This window comes from Salvelinus sp. IW2-2015, unplaced genomic scaffold (genome assembly GCF_002910315.2).
Source record: "Salvelinus sp. IW2-2015 unplaced genomic scaffold, ASM291031v2 Un_scaffold1378, whole genome shotgun sequence".
Lineage (NCBI taxonomy): Eukaryota > Metazoa > Chordata > Actinopteri > Salmoniformes > Salmonidae > Salvelinus > Salvelinus sp. IW2-2015.
Genome location: NW_019942868.1, coordinates 14,308 through 26,446, shown reverse-complemented (window position 1 = coordinate 26,446; position 12,139 = coordinate 14,308). Strand labels below are relative to the sequence as shown.

Genomic DNA, 12,139 nt, shown 5'->3' with positions numbered 1-12,139 from the left:
TGAAGATTTTTTTGTTTGGATAAATATGTATTATTGTTTAAGTGAGCACATGAGACTAACTAACTAAAATGATTATTTTATGATGAAGATGCTGATAAGAAATAGCAAAGAATCAGATATCCCAAATGAAAGAAAACACAACTGAAGGCTTTCAGTTCAAATATTGTCCAAATAAATATGTATTATTCTACGCATAATAATAATAACAAAATATGCTGGGTGGTCATTTCAGTTGGTATTATTTTATAATTGGACATGATACGCATCAAGAGCGTTGATCTATCTGACAGTTCCATAACTGTACCAAAACAACCCCTTTCCTTTATACTCTTATCAGTGAAGCAAGTGAAGAAGACTACTGCACAAAGCCGAGGGGACACGGGGAGTGCACAGAACACCTTAAGAAAACGCGATGTTAGATGTGATTGGCAAAGACATTATTCTATCCTTGCTGTCCTGTCGTTCCGGGATTACAATGACGTCACACTGATAYCCTTGCATGGGTGAATGCTAAAGAACTATAGAGGCACAAATAATAGCACAAGCAGAGTCCATATCTTGCAAGTCTTACGTTATCCTTTAAGCCTTCTTYAGCTAATACAACAACAATKTTTGTACTTAATGACGCKTAATTTCATTTTCTTATMATTTCCTTCGGGGGATTATTCATATATAAAACTATCTGCAGCTGTTGGTACCAGCCTCAACTCTCCCTCCTAAGTGCAATCATCTATTATTGAGCGAGAGGCCGTGCGTGGAAATGTGTGTAAGAAGGTGGATTTGAAGTAGAATTGGTTACAATCGATCAAGGGTGAAGAATATTCCTGATGTTAACAAAAGAAGCAGCTATGTCTTTCTCTCAGTTTGGATATCCTTACAATGCAACTTCACAGGTAAGACAATATCAACATGCTTTTTTCTCTCTCAATTTCAATGTGACAAATATGTAAACAAACTAGCATTATTTTAATTTGAACAGCTCACTCTATAATCTAGATGCAGCACTGAATGGTTGCTTTCAAAATATGGACAGCTATTTTCAGGTGACRCTTTTGTTTAATCAAAATATCGACAGACATAAACACAGGTCCAATTTAATTGAATTATGAATGTACTCACGTGTTGTTTTGATCTGACAAAAGTCCTGTGTTAACTACTACGCTATAGCTCCGCTGTGTAGCCTAATTGCGCTTTGAAGTTAACAGTGAACCTTCCCAACTTTATCTTTCAGTCAGAGATCTCTGAATTTGGTATTGACAATTACTATTATTTAGAAAACGTGAATTAGCCATACGGATTTATCATTTAAATATATTTGTTTGGGGACAACTGGACAAATGTATGCAATAAAAGTTCTCAGAACTTTGATTCAACTAGAAATAAGTTATTTTCCTCTAAGAGTATTAAAMGTTTTAGATCCTTTGTTTTCATCAAATTTCAGTARCCTACAATAGYTTAGTCAGGCAGTGTATGAATACTTTGGGAATTCCTTTTCTATAAAATAAAAAAGCTAAATGAACTGAAACACATTATTTCCAAAATGGTACCTTATGATTTCACCTGGATATTATGTAAAATGCGATTCTAAAACTGTTAATCAAATTAGGCAGACACACTGCACGCGTTTATATCTAGTCTCCATCTTACCTGAATTGTCCTTTATCTCAAAACCATGTTAAAATATATTCTAGATATGAAGACAACAGAGCTCATRCGTCAAACACGAATGACATGTCTATCCTCCACAATTCTCTTCATGCAGTTTTTCGTGTCGGCAAACCCCAGTACGACTTGCTGCGATTCGATTTCCAGGTCGGTCTCTGACGGGACGAGCGGTACCCAGACTCCTGCTACCTTCTGCTGCCCTTCCTACGAGAACCGGCTCCTGTCCAGCACACGGACRGAGCTCAACGCGGCACTAGGGATGTATAGCTCGCCCTACGCTGCCGCGGCCGCCGCCAGCCAGAACTATGCCAGCTACTTCCCCTACAGCGCCGAGCCCTCCGCTGCTATCTACTCATCTCTGGTACATCCCGTTTAATCTAATAGTGAATGGGGGTGGCTGGGATGTGATCGATCAAGATGGATGYTGATCAAAATTACTCTCCAAKTATTTCGTTATTGAAATTACTTTGAGTAGCATGTCTGCCTGATAGATGGGTCGAATAGACTTTGCAGTTTTAAAAATACTCATATTTAGGCTACCAGTAGCCTATTATGTTTCAATTTGGAAGGGAGTAAAGTAGCACACAATTTACATAAACTTTGTTTCCAATATTTAGAAACAAATAAAGTTACCTAAGTRCTTCATAAAGTTGTTTTCTTATTTCAGAATCCACAGTATGAAATGAAGGATGGCACAGGCACTCTGCATTCTGGCATAAGTCAACCTGCCACCTACTATCCTTATGACCACTCACTGGGCCAGTACCAATATGACAGGTATGGAACCCCACACATTCCTTATCTGTAGTGCATCAGCTCAGCTATTCCTTGTTAGTGTAATAAAGCCATATAGCACCCTGTTATGCATGAGTAATAACTTACATTCAAGGAATCACACACTTCCAGAGCAAAAGGTCACAATATATGCAGCTCTATACTGCTAGATAGAGCAGAGCTGTATAGTCTATTTTTCAGACAACACTCCAGGAGTGCCATGGGTCTGGGTGAATAGTTTATGAGTTTATATGCTAACGTTGCTAACGGCTAATGTGTTGTCTGGTATTACTACCAGGTATGGGACTATGGACTTTAATGGGTCAGCCAGGAGGAAGAATGCCACACGTGAGACCACCAGTACCCTGAAGACATGGCTGTACGAGCACAGGAAAAATCCCTACCCCACCAAGGGGGAGAAGATCATGCTGGCCATCATCACCAAAATGACCCTCACCCAAGTTTCCACCTGGTTCGCCAACGCCAGGAGGAGGCTAAAGAAGGAGAACAAGATGACCTGGTCACCAAAGAATAAGGCTGGGGACGACAGGAAGGACGACCTGGATAAAAGTGACCAAGACTGTGTCACCAAAGGTACACATCCTCTCTTCCCTCTTCCGTCTAGCAAAGCATATTAAAAAACATCTTAGAGTTTTGCACAACGATTTACAGTAGCTTGCTTCCTCTTAAACTAATCCACATCACCTACAATAACAAAAAAATGTGAATTGATYAAAATGACAGCTTCTGCTCCTGAATATCACTACTATTYCACATRTCATGTTGTGTGTATTTGACAATTCAGATTCCAGTGAAAATKATACTGCTTCTACTCCTAATATCACCAGTAATATTCCTGTATATTTCATCATTCAGATTCCAGTGAGTGTAAAGATGAGAAAGACCTTMATCTGAGTGACCTGGAGGACATGGAGGACGAGGACTGTGACAAGCTGGACAGTGACTGTGAGAAGATGGCCCCCAGGGGCCCYGAGGAACARMRGGACCTCCACAGGGCCATGTCCGGTGGTGGTGTTGGCCCTGGAGGCCCTCCAAAGAGAGACTGCAGCTCAGAGCTCTCCCTCTCCTTGCCCAACAGCTTCCACCACTCATTCCCATGTGGTATCAGGASCCTACCCGCCCTGCCCTCTCTACCCGCCATGCCSTCGGACTTCCTTGATCCACTGGTGAMGTSCAAGCCCCCSTCCACCACCACCACCATCCCCACGGGCACTCACACTGTGTCCCTGTCACACTTCGAGGTGTCGGACCGGGAYAARCCGAGGATCTGGTCTCTGGCGCGTACAGCGGCCACGGGGGTCATCCTGGGCTCTGCTCACCACGGGGCYCCAGAGCTCCGGACAGGGAGYATGCTGGGAGACTGCCAGCTACAGGGGACCAGGCTACCAGTGACTGGTACCGGACAGTGTGGGCCCCTCAGGGGCCTCCAGGATCCTACTAACATATCCAATGCYGAGAACCCTTTCCAGGAGGGCCCCTTGTTGCAATCTAAGGTCTATAGTGCAGGCAGCTACAACCACAAGGCCCTCCAACTGCACTGTTCCTCCTATCCTGCGCTTTCAGACTCATGCCAGTACTCCACTATCGAAGGTATGTACRTGTTGTGAMACTTRTGTTCAATTTTGAACGAYTGYAATTGTGAAATTACCAGTGTAAAGATATACAATATTGAAATGTGTTTCAGAAATGSACATCTCTTTCACTACTATCAAAAATAATATTGWCAAATAAATGGCTATACAATGCAATATTACCTGGCTGCAGCAAGTTTTTTACAGTGTGGTTTCTGTTGTTGTCTAGGATTCCCCAGTGGGAAGGCAGAGACAGAGCCCTCGGAACTCAGTGACACATGTGTGACCCTGCAGGATGACAAGGTCACTGCCTTCAGACCTGTGATGAAGAGGTGAGGAAGGTGAGCCTTCACACACACACACACACACACACACACACACAACACACACACCAACACACACACACACACCACACCACACCACACACACAAACACACACACAACCCACACACACACAAACACACACACACAACCACACAACACATACACATAACACGTACACACACACACACACCACACACATTCAACTGTATATTATTCAACAAAGCATCTAACCATCATCTGCTAATCCAATCATTGGATTACACCAGTTGTACTGAAACTTTTCTCTACTAACACAGTTGATGGTATTACATATGTGATCTTGTCTATAAAGTGAATATGTTATTGGATTACCTGAAGACATATGTCAGTCTATAGTTAAGCAAATACTCTACATTTGACTAATGATTTTATATTAGAAGGTATGTTCTTTTACGAGGGTTGATATTGTAATATATATCAATAATTAACGAGCTTTTCTTTTTTCTCTCTCTCCCTTAGGTTGATGGACACGCAGTCATTACACAGTGGGACTTTTATTTAGCCGGTATTAGGCTATGCACTATAAAGACTTGGGATGACGAGCATCGGACATCCTACCTACCTTACACCTGGGAACCGCGGCGCTCCGCAGTCAAAGCTCGATGAGCCCTGTCCAAACTGTGAAGCTGCCATGATTTGCACAACGTTGTTTTTATGGTGTTGACGATGACTTTATGCAAGACTTTCAAATGCAACGGTATGGAAACTGACGGTCAATTCATGATGTATGCAATGGGCAATCGTAGTGTAGCAATGTTATTTATTATTTGTGTATTTATTATTTGATTCCTCAACTGTTCATTTATTTATTTCGTATGTGTAATTTAAATATTTTGTTACATGTATGTATTGTTTCAACTGTGGTTGTGTGCTATTTTTACCTGATTTAACGGGGAAATACTTAGCTTGTTGTTGTCTTTCTGTTCGCTAAAAGAGTGGGATTTATTGAGTTGGGATCAGAATTGTCTATGGGTGTGTGTCGACCTGGAGAAATTGTTGATTGTGGTGTGTTCATCTCAAAGATAATTGTGAGCTTATTCTGTGTTTGCCATTCATGAAATATTTTATAAGAATGAATTTTTAAAGAACTCCTCGTTTTTGGGTAAATTATTTCCAGAACCTTAACATTGGTAATCGGCCAATTAAAACCTTTGAGACTGTTGCACTAGATCAAAGTTGATCTTCTTAACGTGGAGAATAATAGTGGAACATTGTTGGAAGGTCATAAATCAGTAGAATTCAGTAGAGAACGTGAATGAACGTTACAAGCCAGGAAGAAAGGGGACAGCATCTCTCCATTGTAATATACTAATCAGTTCTGGCATCAAACACTTGTTACTGTTCAGACAAGCAACGAGGCAGGAATACGGGATGAATGCCGCTTTGTCCGCTGTGTAGAGAGCCGCCGCAATACTTACTTGTGTTAATTAAAAGGTCATTTGTAGTATCAAACCCATAAGGGAACATTCACATGGTTTGTGTGGGTTAGACTTTGGTTCTACTGTTTTTGCCTGGCCCGTTTCATTCATAACTGATTGATATAACACATGAGTAAGTATTAGGCCTGTGAAACTAAGCAATTGGTCATCATACGTAAAACTACTAACACGAAATCACTGGTTTCTTATTCCTTTCAACTTGAACTTTGAAGTCAGTTATTTCAGAAAATGATAAGAAAGTTCGTAGTTTATATTTACATGATTATGGGCATGACACGTAGTATCGCATAGCATATTGCTCACTCCACAGTAGAAAACTCGAAAAACTTTTAAACAAATGTTGTGAAAACCTCAAATGCAATGCAGAAATGTGGGCCTAGTCTGAGATGGATATTGTGCAGACTTTATTATCAGTGGACCAAAAGAAAATGCTACCTCTTTCGGATGGGACGTTAAACGGGTGTCCTGACTCTCTGAGGTCATTAAAGATCCCATGGCACTTATCGGAAGAGTAGGGGTGTTACCCGGTGTCCTGGCTAAATTCCCAATCTGGCCTCAACCATCACGGTCACCGTAATAATCCCCAGTTTACAATTGGCTCATTCATCCCCCTCCTCTCCCCTGTAACTATTCCCAGGTCGTTGCTGCAAATGAGAACGTGTTCTCAGTCAACTTACCTGGTAAAATAACGGTAAAATAAATAATAAAAAATAAACCAAAATAACGGTGTGGCCTGCTGCGAAGACCACAGCTTAGAGGCATGCAAATGAAGCCACCAAAAGATAAACGTTATTGCAGGTCGGATTTGGAGGATTAGAGCTTGTAATAAGAGTATTAGTTCTCGTATTAGGTCTATTGAAAGGGGCTGTGGTCAACGTTGTAGGCCCGGCCTATGGATGGGGATGGGGGGCCCCTCAGTAAGCATCAATGATGTGACTTCAATGTAACAGGGTTCGGCGTAATTCCCTAGGAAATATCGTGATGAGGAATTATGATGACATAATAACATCATATTTTGCGATCTTTATTCCAATCGTCTCCTCTCAGTCTCTTATGAATTAAGCTGGTATGGTCTTTACAATGGACTTTTGCTTTAGTAATCAAATTATAAAACATACAGGTAGGCCTAGACCTATTGTGTTGTCCACACACACAAATAGACCTACATAGAGGCCTGCGTAATAACAATGTCGTTACGTTTCTTCTGTTTATCGACTATGACTGAGCATTTTAAATAACAAAAACCTCCTCTGCTAACTTACGATAAGCAGAAGACACACACTTTGATCAACTCTTAAAAACACTTTTGAGAAATCTAATACCTGTCATCAAATGGGCCTACTTTGCCACACTATTCGGACAATTAATCTATTTCCATCTCTTCATATAGACACCTTCCCTTCAAAATAAATCAAAGGGACTTTTTGCCCACGAGGCCAGATAAGAATGAAGGTGCGTGATGAACATCTGCTGACAGTTCAGATACGTGGTTTTATTTCATTAAAGGTCAACGACCGTGATTTCAGATTATCCATCCAGATCACCAACTCAATGCAATCTGTCATACAGCCAGGCAAGATATGTTTCGGCAAATCTCTCTAAATATAATATTGGGGAATCATATTCTGAGTTCTGTTTTGATTTAAAAAATCTGAGCCAGGGCATGATGGGCGAATAACATGGACACAAATTTAAAGATCCGGTATTAATGTTTAATGAAAAAAATGGGTTTTGCAAATTCATTGTGCTGCAAAGTTAATATTGCGTCATGTTTCGTGAGCGTCATGGATGACAGCTCTCTGCTAGGACTACTAGTGTATTTTGTGTGATTTTTCTCCGTTATAGATTCATACAGACCTCAAGTCGTTAACAAAAACAAGATGCGTCCATTAGGCTATTTGATCGAGGACAATATTATCTCCCTAGTCTCGTTTAATAATACGTCTATTACTTACCATATAGACACGCGTCTCACCGATGGATCCCCATACATTTAAGATGTGGGCTATAGCTGTGTATTAAATATTTTGCGGAAAGTAATTATTAAAACGGGGGTTGTAAAGAAAAGCTGCCAAACATTATTGAAGGTAATGATGCATGGGCAATGGATTACCACTATACCGGTATACCTCAGGGAAAGCAAAGCATAGATAATGGCGTGGACTCGAACTCATCCAGCGTCTGTCTTCTCTTCTGCAGCTAATAGATCAATTAGTCAGTTTTACACACTGTTTACACGCTGCTAACTCAGAACGACTAGAGGAGGCCTCACTGTGGCCTAAATGAGGCCTGTTGAGGTTTCAGGTCGGATTCTGACAAAATAAAAAGAACACAAAATGTATGTTTTCACAAATACATACAAATATTTTTGAGTGGGAGCAATGCGTGTGAAGCTATAGGCCAATGCAAAAACGTTCTCCAAATAGCTCAAGCAAAATATTATTTGATTTCAGATGTGAGTATTAGGCGAATATGAGAGGGATGTTTGTGCAACATCTTTAATCTTGAGTAGACATATTTATTCAAATGAAATATATGTCCTTGTAAACAATGTGTATGTAAAAACAATAAGTCCTTAGGTAGCCTATATGCACATCTAAATCGCCTTAATACATCTCATAATACACTTGTTCCTCCCACCCTCCCGATTACTTTTTCATTTGGTGAGGGGTTAGTTGTAGCCTAGGCCTCTTCCATAATCCAAAACAGATTTGGGTAGCCTGATCTCTAATGATAAAGGGAAAAAATGAAAAACAAGATTCAGAGTAAACATGAATACTTAAATAGGTTTGACAAAATGAGCGTCTTATCTTCGGCTCTGGGATATGAGAAATCATCACTTAATGCCGCAAGCATCTCTTATTAGAGCAGCGTTTCCCAAACTCGGTCCTGGGGACCCCAAGGGGTGCAGCTTTTGGCTTTTGCCCTAGCACTACACCGCTGGTTCAAGTAATCAAAGCTTGATGAGGAGTTGATTATTTGAATCATCTGTGTAGTGCTAGGGAAAAAAACAAAGTGTGCACACCTTGGGGTCACCAGGACCGAGTTTGGGAAACACTGTATTAGTGAGAGACATCCTGCGGTGTCACGAGAGTCGCAGAGCAGGCTACGCATGGTGCATGTAGAGCGCAGGCCTCACTTGGTGACCAGATTACATAAAACACTTGATTTATCCACAAGTGTGCAGTCAGTCTAACCTCCTGCTGTCAAGCTTTTTCCTACTGAAGGCCTTTTCTAGGCCAACGGCCTTTTGGACATTGTCTTCAGTCTTTTCAAGTCTTAGCTGGCCCCTGGAAAAGAACAAATATGAATGCAAAGAACTTGGATTAATTATAGCTCTTTTTTTTGCTTTTCAATATAGCCTTTTAAAATGTGATTATAGGGAAGAGTGGAGTAAATTGAGCCATCTTTTACATTCAGCATCACTCTGTCAAGGGAAATATAGTATTATTTCTAACCAATATAATTACATATATTGCAGTACGCTGTGTATCCCTGGAAATAATCAGAATTACAGTTTTGAAAACATATCTTGTTCCATAAAAGTGGCCTCTTGGCACAATTTACACCGGGTATGTGGTAAGTTGAGCCACGGGACAGGGTATGTTAAAGCTGCATACACATGTCTGTATATGCAGTGCATTTGGAAGGTTTTCAGACCCCTTGACTTTTTTAAATTCATAATTTAATCCTCAGCAATCTGCACACAATACCCTAAAATAACAAAGTGAAAACAGGTTTTCGAAATGTTTGCAAATTCATGCAAAACACAAGACAGTTAATAACCGTTTCAAATAAGTACTCAGACCCTTTGCTATGAGACTCAAAATTGAACTCAGGTAAGTTCGGTTTCCATTGATCATCCTTGAGATGTTTCTACAACTTGATTGGAGTCCACCTGTGGTAAATTCAATTGACTGGACATGATTTGGAAAGGCACACACCTGTCTATATAAGGTCCCACAGTTGACAGTGCATGTCAGAACAAAAACCAAGCCATGCGGTCAAAGGAATTGTCCGTAGAGCTCCGAGACAGGATTGTGTCGAGGCACAGATCTGGGGAAAGGTACCAAAACATTTCTGCAGCATTGAAAATCCTCAGGAACACAGTGGCCTCCATCATTCTTAATGATGAGCTGGCTGCCCGGCCAAACTGAGCAATCGTGGGAGAAGGGCCTTGGTCAGGGAAGTGACTAAGAAACCGATGGTCACTCTGACAGAGCTCCAGATATGGGAGATCCTTCCAGAAGGACAACCATCTCTGCAGCACTCCACCAATCAGGCCTTTATGATAGAGTCGCCAGATGGAAGACCTCCTCAGTAAAAGGCACATGACAGCCCGCTTAGAGTTTGTCAAAAGGCATCTAAAGGACTCTCAGACCATGAGAAACAAAATTCTCTGGTCTGATGAAACAAAGATTGAACTCTTTGGCCTGAATGCCAAGCATCACGTGTGGAGGAAACCTGGCACCTACTGTGAAGCATGGTTGTGGCAGCATCATGCTGTGGGGATGTTTTTCGGCGGCAGGGACTGGGAGACTAGTCAGGATCAAGGGAAAGATGAACGGAGCAAAGTACAGAAAACCTGCTCCAGAGCGCTCAGGACCTCAGACTGGGGAGAAGGTTCACCTTCCAACAGGACTACGACCCTAAGCACACAGCCAAAACAACGCAGGAGGCTTCGGGAAAAGTCTCTGGATGTCCTTGAGTGGCCCAGCCAGAGCCTGGACTTGCACCCGATCGAACATCTCTGGAGAGACCTGAAAATAGCTGTGAGCGACACTCCCCATCCAACCTAACAGAGCTTGAGAGGATCTGCTGAGAAGAATGGGAGAAGCTCCCCAAATGTAGGTGTGCCAAGCTTGTAGCGTAATACCCAAGAAGACTCGAGGCTGTAATCGCTGCCAAAGGTACTTCAACAAAGTACTGAGTAAAGGGTCTAAATACTTATGTAAATAGGATATTTCCATTTTTTGTTTTTATACATTTGCAAAAATGTCCAAAAACCTGTTTTTGCTTTGTCGTTATGGAGTAGTATGTGTAGATTGATGAGGTAGAAACAATATTTAATACATTTTAGAATAAGGCTGTAAGGTAACAAAATTTGGAAAAAGTCAAGGGGTCTGAATACTTTCTGAATGCACTGTATATAATAACTACCTTTTAAAACCCTAGTCTATCTTTGTTTTCCTAACACAATTCAACACAATCACAATAGCTTTTTTGTCTTTTAATCATTTGAATAATCTTTTAACGCAGGCTTAATACCTAACAAAGACTTTGTACTTTTTAAAACAATTTTAACATAAGCCTGGCCCTGTTGTTACCTCATATCACAGCAATAACCGAAAAATCTATGAATGAAGTGCTAAAACTAGCCTAACACATCCTTCCTCTCCTCTCAGTCCAAAAAATAGATAATTTACCAGAGCCTTCTCTTTCTAAGATATTTATCTACAGTAGGACCGACCGTAAGATGCATTCTTGAAAGTTATAGTGGTAGGTAAGTTGAGCAAAAGGGGTAACTTGAGCCACCCTTGTTTCTAGGAAACCATACACAAAATGTATAATTTAACAAAATATTTAGGAAGAGGTAATCATTTCATGGAGTATGTGAAGGAAGAAATCACATGGAAAAAGTGGTAAGCAAGTTAGGTCCAAAAACTGATTTTAACTAGTCAAATTAATGTATTGTGTTAAAGGTTTCATTAGGTTTTATCTATACCAAAATTATCATTTTAAGATTGTACATTAGTTGGGGTCTCTATAAGCTTCAATATGAGGTCCTAAACCCAGCTGAAAGTGCATCCTTGTAGCTGTGTGGGGTAATATAGTTCAAATGTTTGCCTTGGGGTAAGTTCAGTCAATATCCATGGAGCAATGGGAGTTGAGCAAATTGAACTGTTTTCTTCCCAGGCATAATGCAAGGCATTATCAAATCAAATCAAATCAAATTTTATTAGTCACATACACATGGTTAGCAGATGTTAATGCGAGTGTAGCGAAATGCTTGTGCTTCTAGTTCCGACAATGCAGTAATAACCAACAAGTAATCTAACCTAACAATTCCCAACTACTACCTTATACACACACAAGTGTAAAGGGATAAAGAATATGTACATAAAGATATATGAATGAGTGGTGGTACAGAACGGCATAGGCAAGATGCAGTAGATGGTATAGGTACGGTATATACATATGAGATGAGTCTGTAGGGTATGTAACACATAAGTGGCATAGTTTAAAGTGGCTAGTGGTACATGTATACAATAAAAGATGCAAAGAAATCTAGGAAGCATGGGCTGC

At 40.7% G+C, this 12,139-nt stretch overlaps 1 protein-coding gene across 3 annotated transcripts; it reads left to right on the top strand.

The window, feature by feature from the left end:
* The first annotated feature begins 386 nt into the window (after positions 1-386).
* Positions 387-5,439, top strand: irx6a (iroquois homeobox 6a). Of its 3 annotated transcripts, none has more exons than XM_024138025.2 (7): positions 387-893; positions 1,813-2,026; positions 2,333-2,442; positions 2,738-3,033; positions 3,316-4,050; positions 4,261-4,363; positions 4,854-5,439. In XM_024138025.2, exons 1-7 carry the CDS (start codon positions 880-882, stop codon positions 4,894-4,896), a joined length of 1,515 nt encoding a protein of 504 aa, XP_023993793.1. In that variant the 5' UTR covers positions 387-879; the 3' UTR covers positions 4,897-5,439. The 3 variants fall into 3 exon arrangements, with proteins under 3 accessions (XP_023993793.1, XP_023993791.1, XP_023993792.1); XM_024138023.2 differs by having other exon boundaries at positions 1,763-2,026; XM_024138024.2 differs by having other exon boundaries at positions 1,763-2,026; positions 4,261-4,372.
* The last annotated feature ends 6,700 nt before the right edge of the window (positions 5,440-12,139 follow it).